Source organism: Lepus europaeus, chromosome 9 (assembly GCF_033115175.1).
Source record: "Lepus europaeus isolate LE1 chromosome 9, mLepTim1.pri, whole genome shotgun sequence".
NCBI classification, from domain to species: Eukaryota; Metazoa; Chordata; class Mammalia; order Lagomorpha; family Leporidae; genus Lepus; species Lepus europaeus.
The window spans coordinates 68,831,444-68,856,302 of NC_084835.1; the positions used below are offsets into that span (position 1 = coordinate 68,831,444).

A 24,859-nucleotide genomic window follows, 5' to 3' on the forward strand; every position below is an offset into this window, starting at 1 on the left:
TTAAGAGAAGCCCTCATCCACTGGTTCACTTCCAAAATGCCTGCAACAGTCAGGGCTGGGCCAAGCAGAAGCTGAGCTAAGAACCCATTCCAGGTCTCCCACTATAGTAGTAAGTACTTGAGTTATTTCCTGCTGCCTCCCAGAGTGGCAGAAAGCTGGGCTCTGAAGCAGAGCTGGAACTCAAACCCAGGCACTCCAGCACAGGATGTGGGTGTCCCAAGCAGTATCTTAGCTGCTATGCTAAATGCCTCCCCCAATTGCCATGTTTACTTATCAATTTTTAAATTTTTTTTTTTTTTTTGACAGGCAGAGTGGATAGTGAGAGAGAGAGAGACAGAGAGAAAGGTCTTTCTTTTTGCCGTTGGTTCACTCTCCAATGGCCGCTGTGGCCGGCGCATCTCGCTGATCCAAAGCCAGGAGCCAGGTGCTTCTCCTGGTCTCCCATGTGGGTGCAGGGCCCAAGCACTTGGACCATCCTCCACTGCACTCCTGGGCCACAGCAGAGAGCTGGCCTGGAAGAGGGGCAACCGGGATAGAATCCGGCGCCCCAACCGGGACTAGAACCCAGTGTGCCGGCGCCGCAAGGTGGAGGATTAGCCTGTTAAGCCACGGCGCCGGCCTCAATTTTTAAATTTTAAATGCAAGGTAGGTAGGTTATTTTGTTTAAGCTGAAACCTCAAATAATGACAAGGGACCACAGTCAGACTGAGTCTGTGAATAACAACAGTGGCTATTCTCTCTAGCCAAGAGATAGAATTTCTGACCTTCGCTGAAGCTTGCAGATATGGGTAGATAGACTGGCTTAATGCTTAACCTCTACTCTACAATCTTATTTTGAATTCCTGTAATAAAGTGTAGAGAAAGCTAAAAGCTACATCTTTCAGGCTTCTTTATAGTTAGGGTTCTGGGTGTGATTTAGTTTTGGCCAAGGAGATATACTTCTAGAGGGCACAGAGACAGAGGGAGAGGCAAAGACAAAGAGATCTTTAAGTGCTGGCTTACTTCCCAAATGGACATAACAGCCTGGAAAAGGCTCAAGTCAGAAGCCAGGAACTCTATCTGGGTCTCCCACATGGGTGGCAGAGGCCCAACACTTGGGCTATCTTCTGCTGTCTTCCCAGGAGCATTGGTAGGGAGCTACTAATTAGTAGGGAGCTGCTACAGAGCAGCTGGGACACGAACTGGCACTCTGATATGCTGGTGTCACAAGCTATCTTAACCCGCTGTGTTACAATGGTGGCCGCAGCAATGTCAATGGCAGCAAGCAAGGTCATGAAAGTGGTTCTTCTGAGGCAGTGTGGATAGAGATCCCAGTGTGCAGATATGAAGTTTGTAAGTACAAGAGGAATGGTGCAAAGCATCCAACTGGGTATGGGTCACAGCAGGCATGCAAAGTGTTGAAGAAAACCAGGAGAGCTAAGGTAGCTTTCTATCATGCTGCCCTCCAAGTCCTCACGGTTTTGGTCTACTCTGGGGGTAAGTAGTTTCTTAAACTTAGAAAAGAAAGCATCTCTCCTGAATGACCTGGTTTTGCAATGTGCCCTTGGAAGTCATTCCTTAAAGGTCTCTAAGTTCTCAACAATTCTATGCTCAGACTAGTATCTGTTTTTTGTTTTTTTTTTAAAGATAAATAAAATTTAAAATTTACTTACTCTATTTACAATCAACTCTGTTCTTGCAACTGGGACTTTATACATTGGGGTATGGTGATGGTTCTGAGAAGCAAAGATATTGACAAGAACTTGAAGGGTCTCAGATTTCACCTAATTTGCAAACCAACAGTTTTACTGTTCCTGGCAGATTATACAAGACTCATGGGACAGAGTCAAATGACTTTATTACCCCCAGCATAGCAAGAAAAATGAGCTGCTTTTTTTTTTTTTTTTTTTAAGATTTAGTTATTTATTTGAAAGGCAGAGTTACAGAGGCAGAGAGAGGGAGGGAGGGAGGAAGAGGAAGCGGGGCGGGGGAGAGAGAGAGAGAGCGGTTTTCCATCTGCTGGTTCACTCCCCAGATGGTCGCAAGGAGCCAGGAGCTTCTTCCAGGTCTCCCACGTAGATGTAGGGGCCTATCTTCCACTGCTTTCCCAGGCCACAGCAGAGAGACGGATTGCCAGTGGAGTAGCCAGGACTTTTACCAGTGCCCATATGAGATGCTGGTACTGCAGGCAGCCGCTTTATCCACTACACCACAGCACTGGCCCAGAAATGAGCTTTCTTCTTTCCATGCCCTCCACGTCCCATGCGGGCAATGCAGAGTGGTCCAGGTAGATGGTGGAGTACACAGTAGGTCTGCTTTACAGGTGAGGATACTCCAGTTTGTGGATCCTGAATCTTTTTATAAATGAGCCAAAGCAAACCTGCCTGCCTTTTACCCTAGAGGGAGACATTATCTTTATTAGACTGTATAGCAAAGGCACCTTTCTATCTTCCAAAGCTGTTTAGTGTACAAATAATCCTGCAAAAGATAGCCTTGAACAAAGGCTGTCATAGACTCTGCTCCCAACATGTATAGAAATGCAAGAGATCTACAGAAATATTTTTCTGATAAGACCAATTTTTTAATTTGAATTATAGTCACAATGTAGTAGAGCCCAGATGAGGGTTTACCTTTTAAAGATACATTTTAATGTAGTCATGGGATTTAACTACATTTGTATACAACCAAGAACTAATTTGTAGTATGCTTTGTATTCACTTCAGCCATGAGAAAACACCATAGCAGTCATCATTATAGGTATCCATCCATAAATTACTTTTATTTCTCATTAAATGAGCACAGAGTCATTAGCATATTAATAACAGATATGTTTATTATTACATATCCATCAGTGCGGTTCTCAATACCACTTGAAACATGCATATCATCCTAGAGACGATCAGTTTTCCAGTGCTTCTTATCTGATACACATTACTGCAAAGCCATTATAAATTACTGAGGAGGTATTTGGTTAAAAAAATAAACAATAAATCATACTGCCAATACAAATCAACTCTTGTTACTGGACAAGAGTTTTAATAGTATTTATCTGGTAATTCCTATGTTAACTGGAAAACATCACAATGTGTTACCATAATTTTCTTTTCATATTGGTGCAACCTTCTCTATTTTTGCAGATAGTTTTATAAAGTTATTTAACATTGTAGCAGGTAGTCTGATACAAAGATTGTACTTAATTTATCAAAGACCAACAAACCTCTAAATATTTTAAATTAAACCAATTATCAATGAAAAACCCACTGACACACATAACCTTTTGAACACGTTTTTTGAAATTCCTATATTTACTCATGGCAGTAAAATAATTTTCTCAAATTAAGGCACTAAAAGGGCAATTCAACTCCCATTGAAAGTGTTCTAAGAATAATTTACATTTCAAACAGTGCATACATTTTTTATATGTTTGTTAACTTAATGTCTTTATCACTTAAAACCACAAGGAAATAACATTATACAATTACAGAAATGATGTACCCCACAAAATGCTTTGAAACTTGGTTCTTTTGTACAGTTAGTTCCTAATGTCTCTAGTAGTAACATAACTCAATATGGCTTGGCAAAATGCATAGATTAAATGTAATTCTCTTGTCTTCTCCCATTCCCCAATCTACAAACTTGCTGAAACATATACAGTATTTTATAAAGCATAATGTAGGATATTTAATTTCTCATCAAGTCCACCATGGGCAATCAACAATAAGGCTTTTAAATTCTACAGTGAGGGCACTGAAGTTCAAGTGATTTCACTGCCTTCTTAAAATAGTTTCATAAAGTCTTACAAGAGCACAAAAACTTAAGTCATTAAAAAAATTTTTCAGTTTGTCTCATTTTGAGATATTTTCTTTACTCCTTCCATGAGCTGATCTTGATAGTGATGGCCATTCCACTTGGAAGTGAAAGTCCCTTCCTCTCACTCATTTGAGGAAAACTGTTCTATCACGATTGACAGGCGTTTTCTTAGAAATTAAAAAAGGCAGCACCTTTTTTAAAAAAATACATCTAGCTAAGCTTTCCCCCAATTGTACTTGCATTACATAGTAATAATTAATCTACTCTACCTGTAGCAAACCCGCAATAAAAAAAAATCCCTCAGTGTGCTTTTGTGCCAAAGCAAGGACAGAGTAACAGCAATCGTAACCCGGAAGCCTGTGATATTTGCGTCAAAGAAACAGCCTGTCTGCTCTGCATGGTTAAAGAAGCCTGGTTTATCAGGTAGCATTCCACATGATTCCATGAAGCAGTAGGTCACATGGTTAACTGTTGAGGGGGGAGAAAAAACCATAATTAAGAAATGTACTCACTTTAAAATTACAGGAGGCAAAATTGGAGGTAAAGGGAAATACATATTACCTTCACATAAAATAATTAACAATTACACAAAATTTAGAAAACAGGGAAAAGAAAAGTACACTAAGTTTTATTTCTTTTTGTTTCTACTCTTTTTCAAACACGTTACTCAGCCAAAGCCAGGTAAAGGCTGAACTAGAATTGTACAGAATTTAGTAGGAAGGAAGTAATAATTACTTAATACATAATAATAATAATAATAATGGAATGGCATGGAGGCTGAAGAATACAGAGGAAGGAGAGGCTGAAGACATTTCAAAGAATTAGACTTGGTTACTGACAATAGGAGGCAAGAAAAGCGATTTGTGGCTGGAGCTGTGGTGTAGAAGGTAAAGACGCCGCCTGCAGTGCTGGCATCCTGTATGGGCACTGGTTCGACACCTGGCTGCTCCACTTCCAATCCAGCTCTCTCCTATGGGCTGGGAAAGCAGCATAAGATGGCCCAAGTGCTTGGGCCCCTGCACCTGCATGGGAAACCCAGAGGAAGCTCCTGGATCCTAGCTTTAGATCGGACAGTTGCAGCCATTTGGGGAGTGAACCAGCAGATGGAAGATCTTTCTCTCTCTGCCTCTCCTTCTCTCTCTGTGTAACTTTGACTTTCAAATAAATAATCTTTAAAATAAAATTAAATAATAAAATAAAATAAAATGATGATGATTGTAAGCCTGCTTGGAAGATATGAGTGATGCTAACAGGCAAATGTTAAGTCTTGACCTACAGATTTAAATGGCCCTCTAAATTTAGGGATACTACTCAAGGGAAAGTTGATATTTCAACCTAGGAGAAAAAAATGTAGGTTTTAGAAGCATCCCATATGGGTGCCGGTTCTAGTCCTGGCTGTTCCTCCTCCAATCCAGCTCTCTGCTATGGCCTGGGAAAGCAGTAGCAGATGGTCCAAGGACTTGGGCCCCTGCAACCACATGGGAACCTGAAAGAAGGTCCTGGCTCCTGGCTGTAGATCGGTGCAGCTTTGGCCTTTGTGGCCACGTGGAGAGTGAACCAGTGGATGGAAGACCTTTCTCTCTGTCTCTCCCTCTCACTATCTGTACATCTACCTCTCAAATAAAATATAAAAAAGAAAAGTAATAGCATTAAATATGTGCCATGTGCACAAATCTGAGAATAAAATCTGACACAAAACTAAATAAATATCACACTTAATTTACAAAGAACTATAATTACAAGTTATATATATGAAGACCTAGTAATAAGTGGATGCAATCTGTGGCTAAAATCAGATTTTTGAGATTTTAGTAGATGTTATCCCTTCACTTTCACATTTATTAAAAAAGTTTAGAATTTTGATTTTTACCTAGTTTTTCCAGATGTATTTTTGACCACTTTCCGGAAAGACTGATTTGCAGTGGATCTAGTAGAAAGCGTTCGAGGGGAGGCACGAACAAAACCAGATGGTGGATTCTTAGGGATCTTCTTCACTAAATGAGTTACCCATTTTTTTTGTTCATCCTGAGAGCAGGCTAACAGCAGCATATCTCTTGCTGATGTCACATCATAACTTACTATGTTAAGGAAAAGAAAGAACAATTAAAGCCCTATAACATTAAAAAAAAAACAACCTATCAGATGCATACATTTTCAAGTTTTTAAAGACTTGCTATCCCAAATTATCTTGAAAAATATTTTTCTCTTTAATTTAAATAATCTGAAATTTAAAAAGAAAACACTAGTCCCTACACTAAGAAAAATAAAATCAGAGAGAAAAATGCAGAAGTGAAACAAATTTAAATCTATTTATAGAACATATATCTCTGAACTTAAAATAGCTATACTCTGTATTTTTCACCCCAAGCTACCTCTGCTGCTCCAGAAGACATTTTGTCTGTAAAAGAAAATAACAGGTAAACATGCAAAGGAAGATACAGGGGAGCTCACCCCTAGAACATCTCTCCAGTTTAAAGTAATTTCTTAGAGACATGAACTCTACAAGGGGGTAAGTCTCTTTAAAGGCAGGCCTTGTGGCAAGCAGGTAAAGCCACCACCTACAACACCAGCATCCATACGGATGCCAGTTTAAGTTTTGGCTACTCAACTTCTGATCCAGCTCCCTGCTAATGGCCTGGAAGATGGCTCAAGTGCTGGGGCCCTTGCACCTAAGTAGGAAACCCAGATGAAGCTCCTAGCTTTGGCATGGCTCAGCTCTAGCTGTTGCGACCATCTACGGAGTGGACCTGCAGATGGAAGATCTTTGTCTGCATCTCCTCCTCTCTCTGTAACTCTGTCTTTCAAATAAAATAAAATAATTCTTAAAAAAAAAAAGCGCAGACCGGTGCTGAGGCTCACTAGGCTAATCCTCTGCCTGCGGTGCCGGCACCCTGGGTTCTAGTCCCGGTTGCTCCTCCTCCAGGCCAGCTCTCTGCTGTGGCCTGGGAAGGCAGTGGAGGATGGCCCAAGTGCTTGAGCCCTGCACCCACATGGGAGACCAGGAGGAAGCACCTGGCTCCTGGCTTCGGATCGGCGCAGCACCGGCTGTAGCAGCCATTTGGGGGGTGAACCAACGGAAGGAGGATCTTTCTCTCTGTCTCTCTCTCTCACTGTCTAACTCTGCCTGTCAAAAACAAAAAAATTAAAAAAAAAAAAAACAACAACAAAAAAGTGGAGAAGTCAGGTCTCCAACTGGCGCTCAGATGGGATGTGGGCACTGTGGCGTAGCGGGTTATCTGTCACCTGTAGTGCCAGCATCCCATTTGAGCACCAGTTGGAGACCTAGCTGCTCCACTTTTTTTTTTTAAAGATTTATTTTATTTTATTTGAAAGACAGAGTTACAGAGAGAGGTACACAGAGAGAGAGAGAGAGAGAGAGAGAGTGTGTTCTTCCATCCGCTGCTTCACTCCCCAGATGGCTGCAACGGCTGGAGTTGGCGCCTATCCGAAGCCAGGAGCTTCTTCTGGGTCTCCCATGCGGGTTCAGGGGTCCAAGTCCTTGGGCCTTCTTCTACTGCTTTCCCAGGCCATAGCAGAGAGTTAGATCAGAAGAGGAACAACCGGGATTAGAACCGGTGCTCATATGGGATGCTGGAGCTTCAGGCCAGTGCTTTAATCCGCTGCGCCACAGTGCCAGCCCCTGCTCCACTTCTGATCCAGCTCTCTGCTATGGCCTGGGAAAAGCAGGGGAAGATGGCCCAAGTGCTTGAGCATCTGCACCCTGGTGGGAGACAGGGAAGAAACTCCTGGTTCCTGGCTTCAGATCTGCCCAGCTTCAGCCATTGCAGACATTTGGGGAGTGAACCAGAGGATGGAAGATCTCTCTCTGCCTCTACCTCTCTGTAACGCTGCCTTTCAAAAAAATAAATAAATCTTTAAAAGAAAAATTGCTTCTTATAATCTAACCTCTTTTCACCTTTATACTATTAGAAATCACTATACTTGAAGTTATTTCACTGGAATTTAAAACTAATTTTTAAAGTTTTTATTTAATGAATGCATTTTTCATAGGTACAACTTTAGGAATATAGTGGTTCTTTCCCCCATACCCGCCCTCTCACCCTGACTCCCGTCCCATCTCTACCCCCTCTCCCATCCCACCTCTACTCCCTCTCCAATCCCATTCTTCACTATGGTTCATTTTTAATTTAACTTTATATATAGAGGACAACTCTATGCTAAGTAAAGATTTCAACAGTAAAACTGAATTTGCTATAGGTTGTAAAAATAATTATTACCTTACCTTTACATGGCGAGATTAAGTCCTCTTTCTTGTCTAAGTGATCTCTGTGGCACTTAACATGGCATCTTCGACATTCTAGGGCAGGGGGTGGCTTAAAGACATGCCAGAGAGGTTTGGCACATGCCTCACAGTTGGCGGGAAAGTGGTACAGTGTAGGAATGAATTCATGGCCTTTGTGATTCTGGAAATTGGTTTTTTCAGCTTGTTGTACTGGTTCTACCTCTACATCTTTTCTACATTCGCCTTCATTTGCATACAGTATCTACATTCAGGAATGGTGAAAGGAAGATGAAAAAAGATCTTAATGTGTACATACAAGTTTCAAATGTATACAACCATTGGCATATTTTTCATTTACTTCACAAAAACACTCAGGATTTAGGTAAAATCCTTTATAATTTCAATTTTTACCTGGAATATTTTAGGAATTTCTTCAGTCTCAGCTCTGTATACATCTCCTTGAGTTACAGGTCGAACATGAAACAATTTACTATAATGAAAATAAACATGATATTGACCATTATAAAAATTCATTATACTCATTTATATCAAAAGACATTTTCCTGAAGAGAACATACATGTGGCAAATAAGCACATGGAAGCACATCAGTCAATACTGCAAATTTTAATAATACAAATTTTAACCACAATGAGTATCATCATACATCTATCAGAATGTTAAAAATAAAAACCAGTATTAACACCAAACGCTAATGAGGATGAAGAGAAGTAGATCACTCACACATGGCTGCTGGAAATGTAAACTGCAGATGCACTCTGAAAATGAGTACTTTATTATAAATCTAAAGTAAATCTATACTTACAATATCACCCAGAAATTGCACTCTTGCGTCTTTATTCTGGGAAATGAAAATCATGTCTATACAAAACCCTGTACTGGAAAGTTCACAGCAGCTCTACTCATAATAGCCCCAAACTAAAATCAATCCAAATGAAATGGTTAGTCAAGCTGTGGGAGACTGAAACTATGGAAAAATCAACAGTATTAAGAAATCAATTACAATCTGGGTTGAGCTCAAGATTATGCTGAGTAAAAAAGAGCTGATCACAGCTGGCGCCTTAGCTCACTTGGCTAATCCTCCACCTGTGGTGCCGGCACCCCGGGTTCTAGTCCCGGTTGGGGTGCCAGATTCTGTCCTGGTTGCTCCTCTTCCAGTCCAGCTCTCTGCTGTGGCCTGGGAAGGCAGTGGAGGATGGCTCAAGTGCTTGGGCCCTGCACCCGCATGGGAGACCAGGAGGAAGCACCTGGTTCCTGGCTTCGGATTGGCACAGTGCCGGCCGTAGCGGCCATTTGGGGGGTGAACCAACAGAAGGAAGACCTTTCTCTCTGTCTCTCTCTCACTGTCTAACTCTGCCTGTCAAAAAAAAAAAAAAAAAAAACTGATCACAAAAGATAATACACACTTTGATTCTATTTATATAATATCTTTGAAATGATAAAATTGTAAAGATGGAGAGCAGATTAATGTTGCCAGGGATTAGATATGAGTGATTGGAGAACTGAAGCCACCTTTGACTATAAAAGAGCAACACAGGGATCCTTAAGATGCACTTTTTCTGTATTGTGACTGTGATGGTGGTCATATGAATCTACATGTGATAAAAGTATACAGACTGGAACAATAAAGAAGTAAAACTATCATTATTTGAAGACATCATAATGGGACTAATAAAAACTCTATAAAATTAATAGGTTCATAGCAAATTAAACGTTTTAACAGATACTCATATAGGAAAAAAAAAGCCCTAACTAACCATTTGCTCTTATCAAACACAAAAATTTATTTGAGGTCGGCGCCATAGCTCAATAGGCTAATCCTCTGCCTTGCAGCGCCAGCACACCGGGTTCTAGTCCCGGTTGGGGCGCCGGAGTCTATCCCGGTTGCCCCTCTTCCAGGCCAGCTCTCTGCTGTGGCCTGGGAAGGCAGTGGAGGATGGCCCAACTCCTTGGGCCCTGCACCCACATGGGAGACCAGGAGAAGCACCTGGCTCCTGGCTTTGGATCAGCGAGATGCGCCGGCCACAGCGGCCATTGGAGAGTGAACCAACGGCAAAAAGGAAGACCTTTGTCTCTGTCTCTCTCTCTCACTATCCACTCTGCCTGTCAAAAAATAAAAATAAAAATAAAATTTATTTGAAATCATTCATAACTTAAATGTAAAGCATAGAACAATAAAGCTCCTAGAAGAAACAAAGAATACCTTCACAAACTGTGGGCGTGCAAAATTTTTGGACAAACTAAAAAAGGCATTAACCACTTAAAAATTTGATACATCGATCTTCATTCAAAGGCACCACTAAGACAATGACTAGGAAAGCCTCAGATTGGAAAATATTTGCATTATATTTACATTTTTTTTAAAATTTGAGGGGCAGAAAGAGAAAAAGTGAGCTCCCATCTGCTGGTTTACTCCCCAAATGCCTGCAACAGCCAAGACTGGGCTGAGAACAAAGTCAAGAGCTGCAAACTTAATCCTGGTTTCTCATGTGAGTGGCAGGATCCAACTACATGAGACTTCACTACTGTCCACACCAAGGTCTGCATTAGCAGGAAGCCAGAGGTATATCTTGAACTCAGAGATTCAGAAATGAGACAATGTCGACATCTTAACCACCAGGCCCAATGCTTGTACTATGCATACTATGCATTTCTTTTTTTTCTTTTAATTTTTATTTATTTATTTATTTATTGACAGGCAGAGTGGAGAGAGAGAGAGAGAGAGAGAGAGAGAGAGAGAGAGGTCTTCCTTTTTTCATTGGTTCACCCCCCAACGGCTGCTGTGGCCGGCGCGCTGTGGCCAGCGCACCACGCCAATCCGAAGCCAGGAGCCAGGTGCTTATCCTGGTCTCCCATGCGGGTGAAGGGCCCAAGCACTTGGGCCATCCTCCACTGCACTCCTGGGCCACAGCAGAGAGCTGGACTGGAAGAGGAGCAACTGGGACAGAATCTGGCGCCCCGACTGGGACTAGAACCCGGTGTGCCGGCGCCGCAGGTGGAGGATTAGCCTATTGAGCCAAGGCGCCAGCCTGTACTATGCATTTCTAACATAGGATTCTTACCTAGAATATATGTAACTCTTATAAACTAATATCAGAAAGATAAACAACATTATTTTAAATATGGGCAAAAGATTCAAATACACATCAGAAAAAATGTAATAATGGCCAACAAACACATGAAAAGATTCTTGACATCATTATCATGAGAAAAAGGCAGGTTATGAAATAGCATTTCATGTTCACTGGACTAGCTAAAATAGAAGACCAACAATAATCAAATGGAGAAGATGTAGAACTGAAAATCATAGACTACTGGTGAAAATAAAACAGTGCAACCATTTGTTGAGAACGGTTTGGTAGATTTTTAAACAGTTAAACACACATCTACTTGATAACCCAGGACTCTACACCTAGGTATTTATGCATTAGAAATTAGATGGTTAATTCAACAAAAAGAACATTCATAGCAGTCTTATTTACAAAAGTCCCAAATGTCAACCAAAAAAAGAATGGAAGCCGGCGCCGTGGCTCAACAGGCTAATCCTCCGCCTTGCGGCGCCGGCACACCGGGTTCTAGTCCCGGTTGGGGCACCGATCCTGTCCCGGTTGCCCCTCTTCCAGGCCAGCTCTCTGCTGTGGCCAGGGAGTGCAGTGGAGGATAGCCCAAGTGTTTGGGCTCTGCACCCCATGGGAGACCAGGATAAGCACCTGGCTCCTGCCATCGGAACAGCGCGGTGCGCCGGCCGCAGCGCGCTACCGCGGCGGCCATTGGAGGGTGAACCAACGGCAAAAGGAAGACCTTTCTCTCTGTCACTCTCTCTCTCACTGTCCACTCTGCCTGTCAAAAAATAAATAAATAAATAAATAAAAGAAAAAAATAAAAAATAAAAAATAATGGATAAATAAACTGTGCTGTATTTATTCAATGGACTACCAATCAGTAATAAAAAGAAATCAATACACGCAGCACTATAGAAGAATCCCAAAAACACCAGGCTAAGTGAAAGAAACCAGGCACAAAAGTACACAACTGTAATTCCATTAATATGAAGCTCTAGAGAAGGCAAAAACTAATCTCAGTGACAGAAATCAGATCAGTGTCATTTTCTTCCCTTGGAAATTGGTATAGATGAGCTTTTTATGGTGATGGTTAATGATTTTATACTGGGTGGTGATTTATAAGGATGTTTAAAATTGTCAAAAATGATTGAACTGAATAAATTAAAGAGTAATAAAAAGGGAGAAACCCTAAACAGTCTAAATTAAACTTAGTTGAAAGACAATGCCTTTCATATTAATGGTTATGGATTATTCCACTTAAGCTGATCATTTAAATTTTCACACCTAATTTTTTTCTTTTTAATTATAAACAGTAGTAAAGTTTGGCCTAGTAGTTAAGACAACACTGAAGATGCCCACAACCTGCAGTGGAGGACCTGGGTTCGAGTCCTGGCTCTGGCTCCCAGTTCAGCTTCCTACTATTGTAGACCCTGGGAGGCAGCAGTAACTTGATGGCTCAAATGACAGGGTTCCTGCCATCCATGTAGGAGACTTGTATTTAGTTCCCAGCTCCCAGCTTCAGCCTGGCAGTTCTAGCTGCTGTGGGCTTTTGAGGAGCAAACTAGTGGATGGCAGCTCTCTATTTGTCTATCTGGCTCTCAAATAATAATGATAATAATACAAAAGGTGAGGAGAGGAGGGCTCCAAAAATCAATAAAAAATCAATACTCTTTAGTATTTGATTCAGTTCATTTTGCATTCTAACTACAACCCACTCCACAAGTATTTAAAGAAATGGCAATACTTCATTTTAAGTTTATATTTCTGTTGAGTAGCAGTTAACTACACTTTACTTGCAATTTCTATTTTGTTGCATGTTTTACCTTTTCTACTGGTAGTCTGCAAGCTCCTTAATATGAAACTTACTCATCTTTATTCATACTACAGCATCTATGGTAACACAGGCAATGTTTCAGAATGAACAAGAAAAACAATCTACAATTTTCATGGGCCCTTTGAAAATTTATACTACTGACAAAGAACAAATATCTTTATTTACATTTCCTCTTAACAATGACTATAGAATCCTACAATTTTTTAAATTTTTTAATTTTTTATTTTATTTTTTTAACTTTTTTGATAGGCAGAGTGGATAGTGAGAGAGAGACACAGAGAGAAAAGTCTTCCTTTTTGCCGTTGGTTCACCCCCCCAAAGGCCGCTGCAGCTGGCGCATCTCGCTGATCTGAAGCCAGGAGCCAGGTGCTTCTCCTGGTCTCCCATGCAGGTGCAGGGCCCAAGGACTTGGGCCATCCTCCACTGCCTTCCCAGGCCACAGCAGAGAGCTGGCCTGGAAGAGGGGCAACCGGGATAGAATCCGGCGCCCCAACCAGGACTAGAACCCGGTGTGCCAGCGCCGCAAGGCGGAGGATTAGCCTGTTAAGCCACGGCGCCGGCCAGAATCCTACAATTTGAGATGATCTCTGAGCTCCAAAACCCCTAAACACTTTAGACATTTGTCTTCTGGATACCTGGATCAGGTATACAAAGTTTCCACCTCACATCCTAAGGTAAGACTTAACATAACATTAATATTTAAGTTTGCTAAGAAAAACAGAAAAGTAAATAACACTGTTTAAACAAATCAAAATATAACCTAAACTGTAAGTTTGAACATAACTATCATCACAAGTGAACATCCAGTTGACCTAAAATTCAAAGGCAACTTACTCTATGTCCAGTACCATAGAAGGATTAGATTGTTCCTTATCTTGTTCATCGTTATAGAACAAAATTTTTTTGCTGCTTACCACAACATACTGAAATGAGAAAAAAGGAAAAGAGTTACTAAGAGCAACATTAAATTGGCTTAAAGTGATAAGCATAACATTTGTCATTTATGTCTAGATTATGTAATATTAATTTAAAATCAGTGCTAATATAACAGGCAATAAAATCTCTATGCATCAATGTAAAATACAAAGTATCAGAAAAAAAGTTAGGCACATGGTACCTGTTTTTTCCAGCCATATCGCTTAATATTTCCTCTATTTGGAACAGAAAGCCAACCTTCAATTCTTGACTCTGGGAGAAAAATGATATATAATAGTGAGTCTTAAATTCCAACACAAAGAAAAACTATTACAAGTTATCTGACAGCATGCAGCAACAGGCAACTGAACACAAATAGATGAATAAATGCTGCATTTGCTCTTCCATGCTTCAATCACACAATCAACTTTAATGGCCATTCAAATATTGCACAAAAAATGCCAAGCCACTTTTCCCCATTAAATGAACATTTAGTACTCAATTTAAAAAGTATGAAGTAACAGTATTCTTTAAGAGCCAGGCAAGACTAGAATGGATTGCAGCTTAAATGGGATATGATATAGAAGACTTCAAATATAATTTAACATTCATATAAAAATACTTAGCCAAAAAAAGGAAAAAAAATTATGCAGCAAGTGTAACAATTCAGAGCCATGATTTACAACAAGAAGGAGCAAGCAAAAGTACAGAAGTATCCTATTACTCACAGAAGACAAGAATAGAAGATAAATAAATAAGGAATGCAGGCAGAGTCAACTAGATATAAAGAATAAAAGACAAGCATTTTATTTGTTTTCTTAGCACAACATTCTGATAAACTTTTTGGTAAAATACCCCAAATGATTATAATAAACTTGTCAAATTTTGATTGGGAGGGTGTTTAATTTCTATTGCTAAGTCCAATTACAATTTTTTTTTCCCAAATAATGACAGGTGGAGTCATTTAAGTCTGTAACAGCATAATTTAACAAACAGTAAAGGAAAACAGAATTCAGTTGGTCAACTGCTAATGTTTCAAGCAGTTTGTACATACCAGAATTTATGTGGTTAGTTTAAGGCATTTTATAATAATCATCTTTATTGTTTAAGTGTAACTAACTTATAAATATCTGAAGGATAAAGATGATTCCATTAGAAATGATTATTTTATATGAAATTAGAAATAAAAATTCAATTTCTACATATTATTATACTGAAATGCAAATGAATAGGGAAGTAATCAATTTAAAAGAATAAGGTTATAACGTGACAGATTAACTCAAACCATAATCCTGATATATAATCCTTCAACACATAATTTAAAAGCTATAAAGCTGAATTTTACAGTAACAACAGTAAGTAACATTTATTACTTGCCAAATGCTTCATAAGTAATATCTGACATATAACCATAACCTTGTATATATAATATCATGAATACAGGCTATTAGATTCCTAGGAATATAGGATAGATACTACTTTCATACTCCACTTACAAATGAAGAGATTAAGGGGTAGTAAGGTGAACTAATTTGCTAAAGGCTACTCTTATTAGTACCTGTCAAAGCTCTAGAGTTCAAACCACACATTCTAATTTCTGAGTTTATGTTTCTAGAGCACAACACCATTCTTTCTCAAAATGCAGTCAACTGAACTGAGTAATGCTCCTCTTGCTCTAATTTCCACTGTGTACTTAAAGCCTCCACACCTTTGCTTATGCTATTCCTCTTCATATAAATTGTAGCAGTTGCATTTAATGTTTATTTATTTTCATCTACTTGAAAGGCAGAGCAACACAGTAATACACACATACACACATACACACACACACACACAGGAGGGGTAGAGAGAGAGAGGATCTTCCACGCACTGGTCCATTCCCTAAATGTACAGCAATAGCCAGAGCTAGGCCACACTGAACATAGGAGCCTGGAACTCAATCTGGGTCTTCCATGTGGGTGGCAGAGGCCCAATCACTTGAGCCATCATCTTTTGCCTCCCAAGATACACTAGTAGGAAGCCAAATTACAAGCAGAGCAGACAGGACTCAAACTCGCACTCTGATGTGAGATGCAGACAAAGTAAGCAGTAGTTTAACCTGCTCTGTCAATGCCCACCTCACAGTTGCTGAAGTAGAGGAAATAATGAGACTATTCAAGATTATCTCTCATTTTTCCCAACTTCTTTAAAATTGTTGCTATTTAGTTCACCACTAAATGTTTTGTTTCCTTAGATAGTTTCTTGTTAAGTTTTCTGGAGAGCACAGACCTTATCCTAGAATTTGTTTTATATATCTTATGATATCTGACAGAGAAGGTACTTATTAAATAACATGCAGAAGGCTGATACTGTGCCTTGATCATTCATAAACATTTATCTTTTTAATATTTATTTACTCATTTGAAAGAGTTACAGAGAGAGGGAGAGGGAGGGAGGGGAGAGGGAGGGGGGAGAGGGAAGGGGAGAGGGAGGGAGGGAGGGGAGGGGGGAGAGGGAGGGAGGGAAGGGGGGAGAGGGAGGGAGGGAGGGAAGTGGGGAGAGGGAGAATCGTCTATCCACTGGTTCACTCCCCAAATGGCTGCAATGGCTGTTGATGGGCCAGGCTAAAGCCAGGAGCCAGGAACTTATTTTGGGTCTCCCATGTGGGTGAAGGAACCCAAGCATTTGGGCCATCTTCCACTACTTTCCCAGGCACATTAGCAAGGAGCTGGATTGGAAGTGGAGCAGCCAGTTCTCAAACAAGTGCCTATATGGTATGTTGGCATCTTAGGCAGGGACTTCACCAGCTACTCTACAATATTGGCCCCACAAATTTACCTTTCAAAAGCAAAAAATTTATTACTAGAACATTTTCCCTTTAGAGTAACAAAAACTACAGGTTTTGTCATAAAGTGTGCTTTGTAAAATACTACAATGAACAGTTAAAATGAAAAGTAGTCTTAATATCTGATGATACAACTAAGATTGTTTAATATTAGTAATTCCTCACTGGTTCTCCCACATGGGAGATGTTGCGGCATAGTAGGTAAAGCTGCTGCCTATAAGCCACATCCCATATGGGTGCTGGTTCGAGTCCTGGCTGCTCCAATGGAAGATGGCCCAAGTACTTGGGCCCCTGCTACCCATGTGGGAGACCTTGATGAAGCTCCTGGATCACGGCTTCAGCCATGGTCAAGAATTCAGATGGACTGATTATCTCCAAATCATTGATTGAATGATTTGGGCAAAGTCTGAAACTCTCACACACTCAAATGCTTGGAAACACACTAGGAAGTCCATTATTTACAGGTTTAAGTTACACAGCCTAAGATCAGCATGGATAGGAAAGAGAATAACGCAGATAACTCATGAGAGAATAGGTATTAATTAAGTGCTGATACCAACTGTTTTTCTGAATGCTCTATCTACTACATTCTCTTCAGATATCTAGGTCAACAGTTCCAAAAGAAGGAAAGGAAACGAATGAGAAAGGAAAGACATCACATAATTAAAAAAAAAAAATCTAGGCAGTAGGCAAACTATAAACCTAAGGGCAATCTTTATATTTACATAGTATGCTAATCCATGACTAGCCACAGAACTAAAGGGACAATGAAGGAGACTAAGAACTTCAAAGACATTGAACATTTTTTTCTCTACCACTTAGTTAATAACAAGATGCCCACTGAGAAGATTTTAGAGGATGAGCTCTAGAGGTACATGATAATTAAACTGTGGTCAGCATTGTGGCACAGTGGGTAAAGTTGTCACCTGAGACACTGGCAACCCATATGGGTGCGGGTTTGAGACCCAGCTGGCTCCACTTTCTGATCAAGTGCTCTGCTAATGCACCTGGGAAAGCAGTAGAGGTTGGCCCAAATGCTTGGACCCCCTTCCACTCACGTGGGAGACCCAGAAGATCCCAGCTCCTGGCTTCAGCATGGCACAGCCCCAGTCATTGTGGCCATTTGGAGAGCAAACCAGGGAATGGACAACCTTTCTCTTTCTCCCCATCCCTGTAACTCTTTCAAATAATAAATCTTAAAAAAAGACAATTAAATTATCATATTTATATAAGATGATGAAATCTAAGAGAAATAGAAGTCACAGTATCAGTTCATCTACCCAATGACTTAAAAAAATCATCTCACTGAACTAAATAAGATTCATATTTCAAAGTCATTTATTTATTTATTTATTTTTTAGATAAACAGTGAGAGAGAGAGACAGAGAGAAAGGTCTTCCTTTTTCTGTTGGTTCACCCCCTAATGGCTGCTGCGGCTGGTGCGCTGCAGCCGGTGCATCGCGCTGATCCGAAGCCAGGAGCCAGGTGTTTCTCCTGGTCTCCCATGGGTGCAGGGCCCAAGGACCTGGGCCATCCTCCACTGCACTCCTGGGTCATAGCAAAGAGCTGGACTGGAAGAGGAGCAACTGGGACAGAATCCGGCGCCCCGACCAGGACTAGAACCCGGTGTGCCGGCGCCGCAGGCGAAGAATTAGCCTATTGAGCCGTGGCGCCAGCCACCAAATACTTCTAAAAACTCATATTCTTACTGATAATTAGGTCTAACTTTTTTTTTTTTTTTTTTTTTTTTTTTTTTTTTTTAAGATTTATTTTGAAAGGCAGAGTTACAGAGAGGCAGAGGCAGAGAGAGTCTTCCATATGATGGTTCACTTCCTAGATGGTCACAACGGTCGGAGCTGCGCCAATCCGAAGCCAGGAGCCAGGAGCTTCTCCAGGTCTCCCATATGGGTGCAGGGGCCCAAGGACTTGGGCCATCTTCCATTGCTTTCCCAGGCCATAGCAGAGAGCTAGATTGGAAGTGGAGCAGCTGGGACTCAAACCAGTGCCCATATGGGATGCCGGCACTGCAGGCAGCAGCTTTACCAAATACGCCACAGCACAGGCCCCTAGGTCTAACTTTTAGAAAACTTTCAAACAATAGCTAAAGCCAGTGGTAAAATCCAAAGTGATCCTCTGACAATGATGTATATCTACAAGTTTTTCAATAAGCAGGTGACTTTGGAGAAGCAAAAATCAGATACCTGATTTAAACTTTTTCTTTGAAGGTGGGTTAGGTGGGGAGAATGAATGAACTTTTAACCACTGGTTCACTCCCCAAATGCCCACAATAGCCAAGACTGGGCCAGGCCAAAGTCAGCGGGCTGGAACTCAGAACTCCAAAGTGGGTGACAGGGGCCCAAGTACTTTAGTCAGTATTGGCTGTCTCCCAGGATAAGCATTTTGGAAGCAGAGCTGGGACCTGAACTCAAGTACTCTGATATGGGATGCAGGCATTCCAAGTGATATCTTAATTGCTGTGCCAAATGACCACTTTCCAGATATCTGATTTTCAGCAATGCCACAAAAGAGTAAAGGCAGGGTTGGGGCCAGTGCTGTGGCGTAGTGGGTAAAGCTGCCACCTGCTGTGCCAGCATCCCATATGGGCACCAGTTTGAGTCCTGGCTGCTCCACTTCTGATCTGGCTCTCTGCTATGGCCTAGGAAAGCAGTGGAAGATGGCCCAAGTGCTTGGGCCCCTACACCCATGTGGGAGACCTACAGAAACATCCTGGCTCCTGGCTCCTTGCTCCTGGCTCCAGACTGGCACAGCTCTGGTTGTTGCAGCCACTTGGGGAGTGAACCAGTGAATGGAACACCTTTCTCTCTTTCTCTCTGTAACTCTGCCTTTCAAATAAATAAATAAATCTTAAAAAAAAAAAAAGGAATAAAGGTAGGATTCACATGAATTTACTTTCCACTTTGATGACCAAGAAAGACAGCAATTTTCTAAGTAGTTTATCAAGTTTCTTACATCAGATTCTCATCAAACAAGTATTCTTTGTTACAATAGAATCCATATAATATCAGGCATGCTGCTTTATAAGTATCTTTTTATTCATGTATTATTCAGGAATTACACACTAAGAATGTGTAATACATTAAGCAACTTATATATGCATGTATATGCATTTTTATTCCATTTACTTCATTTCTAAATTGAAGTTGTAATATATACATTTCTCATCTTTTTTAAAAAAAGACAGAGCTTACACTAAGTTGAACCAAGAATGAGGTTGTGTTTATTTTTTTAATTGATTCTCTACTGGGGGAAAAGACACAGAAAAAAGTCTAAAGTCCTATCCACTCCTTTCTATTTTGACTCCCTTCCCCCTCAACACATCGCCTAACTCCTTTTACCTATTTCTTCAAACTTGAAACCTATCAAAGTCTGATTAAAGTTTATCACCACATTAAGTAGGCTTCTCTCTCTCTTTATATATATATATGTATATATGTATACACACACATAGGGCTGCTGTGGTTCTGATTATGAAATACACTTCATAGTTTTTGTATAGGAATATGTAAGATATTTCCAAGTAACTGGAACTAGCATCTACTCGTGAAAACTTGTACAACTTGGTTTAAATAGTGAGAGGTGCAGCACCAGCAGCTTCAACTTTCACCATGGTGTAAGGTAGCTCAAAATAGCTTCATAAACCTCTTCAAATTTCTATTCAGATACAGCTTCTCAGATTTACTTTAATAGCCTAAAATTGCATATGACTGCTTTTATTCTATAAAATGCACTAAGTATACAACTACCAGTAGGGCTTGGCTATCAGAAATGCAAGGTTCATAAAGAGCCATGGACAAAATAGCAAAGAGGTAGAAAACCAAATGACATTTAAGCAAAATTGAATGACGTACTGGAATTACTCTTACCTGGAAGATTTCCATCAGTTTCATCAGCACTAGGAAAACTAGCAACACTTGTAGAATCCGAAAGGTCCAAAAGTTTAGCACGCAACTGTTCAATATCACTCTCTTTGCTAGCCAATTGCATTTGAAGTTCATTCCTATGTGTACATTCTTCTACCAATTGCTATTATTGAAAAATATCAAGGAAATATAAATAATTAAATTCAAGTAATTTCAACATAAATAAATTGCTAATACTAAAATTTTACTATAAACTCCATAATGTTTATTATCACAGATTTTGATGCACAGTAATATGTTGCTTAAACTGCTTTTCTCCTTGCTTTAAAAGAGAACTTTTTTTTCTTTTAAAACATAAGGCACACACACACAAAAAAAAAGGAAAAAAGAGTTAAAAGCAGTTGAAATTGGTCTTCTGGGTTCAAAGGAAATACTTTAAAATGTACAGAAAGATTCTCAGGGTAGTAAAACTATAAATGATAGAGTTAAAGTTTCAATGTAAGTCTACTTAATATCAGAGACCATGTTCACAAAATCTCTACCCCAGCTATAGTCAGCATTACAACACACATATCCCAATTTTCATCTGGAACCAAACAGACCAAACCTTTGGTTGTGTTCTCATAGTAGGACCTTTAATCAAGTGAATGGTAAAAAGTTACTCATGTATAATGGCTAATACGCAATAGCACATCTGGCTAGTTTTTCAAGAACATGACTCATACCAGAATAATAATGATCCGACTGTTAATAGTATAAACTAAAATACGCATTTTATATAAGAAAATCCAACCTAAACAAGATAAATAGGTAACAGGTATATGTAGTAATTAATAACTGGAGAAAATAATCCTTGATTCACTCATGTACATACATACACACACAAATCTTACCGCTTGCATGTCATTCAGTTCTTTCTGATGTTTTACTACCATCTGGTTGAATTTTTCTCTTTCTTGATTGAGTTCCAGTTGTAGCTTTCGATTTTCCTTTTCTTTTTTTCTTAAATCTTGTGTATTAGCCTTCTTTCTATCAATTTTAAAATCTTTGCGATTCATTATTTCTGCCAACTTGTTAACAGCCTATTGAAGTATTATAATATTATTAATAGGGACCTATATTGAAGGCATCTGATTTAAATATCTACTAAAAATAATTTCTTTTGTCTTCAAAATCAGGAAGCAGAACCTTTTTTGTGTGTGAAAGTTAGGACAACTTATTGAAAACTGGGATACATTAATTGGTAGCACAAGCATAAGGAACAATGACTTAATTCATTATTCAAATATAGGAACGAAATAGGTTTGCAAAAATCCACTCATTCAACAATTATTCAGCACTCTGATAGATACTAGACAAAAATATAGAAAATACATGAATCCAATAAAGGCATTCTAGTCTGGTGGAGTGAACAGACAAAAAAGTTTACAGGACAGCCAGACAGTAATCTTTACAGAGGCAGGTGAGGGTGCTATGGCAACACGACCCAATTGAGACTTAGAAAAACCAGGGATGGCTTCTTGGAGTACCTCTATACATGTCTACGTATGTTTGTTGAAAGACTAAAAGGAGTTGGATAAGCATAGAAGAAATCACACGAAGCAGAGGAATCAGAGATGATATTACAAAGGAAACAATACATAGGCAAAATGACCCAAGAGAACTTTTGCTTTGGACAAGCTGAAAAGCAGGGGCAGAGGATAGCTGCTTAGTCCACACTGAGGTCCTTTTGAAAGTGAAAAGGAGTGGTTGGCACTGTGGCACAGTGGGTTAAAGCGCCAGCCTGCAGTGCATGCATCCCAAATGGGTGATGGTTTGAGTCCCAGCTGCTCCACTTCCAATCCATCTCCCTGCTAATGCTTCTGGGAAAGTAGAGGAGCATGGCCCAGGTACTTGAGCTCCTGCATCCACATGGGAGACCCAGAGGAAGGTCCTGGCTTCGGATCGGCTCAGCTCTGGTCGTTGCAGCCATTTGGGGAAAGACAACCTCTCACTCTCACTCTTACTCTCTGTCTCTACTTCTCTCTGTTAACTCTTTCAATAAAATAAATCTTAAAAAAAAATGTGAAAAGGAATGTAAAAATAGTTAAGGCTAACCTCACTTTTACTAGATGAGAAAAATATATATATATTTCAATGAAACAGAACTACTAAAAGTACATAAAATGAGCCACAAAAGCTGTAAACATTAAGCCATGACATATTTATTGTTCTGCAGTAATGTAAAGAAAAAAAAAACAGTAAATATATTTTTTCCATTAAGACAGAACAAAGCCTTGACCACCACCATTTCCATATAGATAAGATTCCATTTAGTATGTATAGCCTCCTTCTGTCTTGGTATAAAGATAAGTAAAACCTTCACTGAGAGATCTTCAACAGCTATTAAGTCTATTTTTTAAAGATTAGTTGCAACATGACAGACTGATGAGAGAAATATAGTGGTAAGGTCATTAAAGTCACTCAATAAAAACTAGAAAATATTTTGCTTACTAGAGAAATCAGCTGAAGTACTTAGAAGCTTATGAAAAATTTGAACAACTGAATAACATGGTTACCAAGTTTAATGGAAAAACAATCTGGTCTAGATGCATGATAAATACAAAACAAAATGAAACATCTATTCCTAAAATTTCTTACTTATTTCAATCTCCTGACATCAGGGTGTCTTCTCTTCACTAAGTTTTCCTACTGTCAATACAAGCCTTCTGTACAATCTAATACATAATTTTTTTATCAAATTACTAAACAAGCTAGCTTTCTTAACTGAAATCATATTCCCAAGTCTTCCATGCTTAGTGAGGACTGAACTTATTCATTCTAAAGAAAATCTTGGGCCGGTGCCATGGCTCACTAGGCTAATCCTCAGCCTGCGGCACCGGCACCCCGGGTTCTAGTCCCAGTTGGGGTGCTGGACTCTGTCCCGGTTGCTCCTCTTCCAGTACAGCTCTCTGCTGTGGCCCAGGAGTGCAGTGGAGGATGGCCCAGGTCCTTGGGCCATGCACCTGCATGGGAGACCAGGAGGAAGCACCTGGCTCCTGGCTTTGGATCGGCGCGGTGCGCCAGCTGCAGCGTGCCAGCCACAGCAGCCATTGGGGGGGGGGGTGAACCAACAGAAAAAGGAAGACCTTTCTCTCTGTCTCTCTCTCTCTCTCACTGTTTAACTCTGCCTGTCAAAAAAATTAATTAATTAATTAAAGAAAATCTTGAACCTTGGATTTTCAGTTTTTGTAAATCTGCTTAAGGGGCAATTAACTTTCTAAATATATGATACTCAAACACAAACATATAAAATGTTGAAAACATATATACCTGTGTTTTAAGGGTTCGTTCCGTATTGATATTCTTTTCATAGGTAGCCTTAAGATTACTGATTTCCTCCTCTTTCTGTAATTTATATTCTGTCAATCAATTATATAAAGTGTTACTGTATGGCATTTAATACCTCTGTATTCCAAACCAATAATGTTCTCAACTATGCAAACTAGAATATACCACATATACATAAATATACCACATACATATAAATATACCACATACACATATAATAAAGTTAACTTTTAGTAACATTATTAAGATAATTTTTAAGGCTACAAAAATTATATCACATATGAAAACAGATACTGCAAAAGTCTAATGTATAACACCATCAGCTAAAGATTAATTACTGAACTTGATTTGATAATATGATTTTAAGAAAGCTACATACCTTCCTCTGACTTCCTCATTTTATCAGTTAGCTCTTCATTTTCTTTTCTTAACAATTCAATATCTTTGGTTAGGATGCTGTTTGTTTCTTCAAGCTGAAAACACATAAAAGTTTAAATTATAGTTTCTTTGCTATTATCATAATTAAAGCAATACATTTAAAATAATACTTCAAGTTTTCTATAGATGAGGATAAGTCAGGTATTGCTTCACTATAGAAACTGCCCAGGGGCCGGTGCTATGGCATAGTACATTATATGGGTGCTGGTACAAGTCCCAGCTAGTCCACTTTGATCCAGCTCCCTGCTAATGTACCTGGCAAAGCAGCAGAAGATGGCCCAAGTGCTTGGGCCCCTGCACCCATTTAGGAGACTTGTAAGAAGCTCCTGGTTCCTGGCATCAGATTTGCCCAGCTCTGGCCATTGTGGCCATTTGGGGAGTGAACCACTGGATGGAAGACCTCTCTGTCTCTCTCTAACTCTGCCTCTCAAATAAATACATCTTAAGAAAGAAAAAGAAACTGCCTGGTCTCTAGTTTAAAACACATGGCTATAATTAAATTTAAAACATTTTAGAACACTTAT

The 24,859-nt window shown here is 39.7% G+C and overlaps 1 protein-coding gene across 3 annotated transcripts in view; it reads right to left on the minus strand.

The window, feature by feature from the left end:
- ROCK1 (Rho associated coiled-coil containing protein kinase 1) overlaps positions 1 to 24,859 on the minus strand; it is a 157,511-nt gene that overhangs the window by 1,795 nt on the left and 130,857 nt on the right. For 2 of the 3 annotated variants that reach the window (XM_062201441.1, XM_062201440.1), the window contains exons 24-32: positions 24,277 to 24,370; positions 23,880 to 23,968; positions 21,461 to 21,649; positions 20,571 to 20,730; positions 14,065 to 14,135; positions 13,782 to 13,870; positions 8,444 to 8,522; positions 8,033 to 8,294; positions 5,660 to 5,867 (exon numbers count right to left, since the gene is read on the minus strand). In XM_062201441.1, the coding sequence (XP_062057425.1) occupies positions 5,660 to 5,867; positions 8,033 to 8,294; positions 8,444 to 8,522; positions 13,782 to 13,870; positions 14,065 to 14,135; positions 20,571 to 20,730; positions 21,461 to 21,649; positions 23,880 to 23,968; positions 24,277 to 24,370 (1,241 nt within the window). Of the gene's footprint in view, positions 1 to 1,881; positions 4,258 to 5,659; positions 5,868 to 8,032; positions 8,295 to 8,443; positions 8,523 to 13,781; positions 13,871 to 14,064; positions 14,136 to 20,570; positions 20,731 to 21,460; positions 21,650 to 23,879; positions 23,969 to 24,276; positions 24,371 to 24,859 lie in introns of those variants that run through there. The other variant, XM_062201442.1, reaches the window with a different exon arrangement.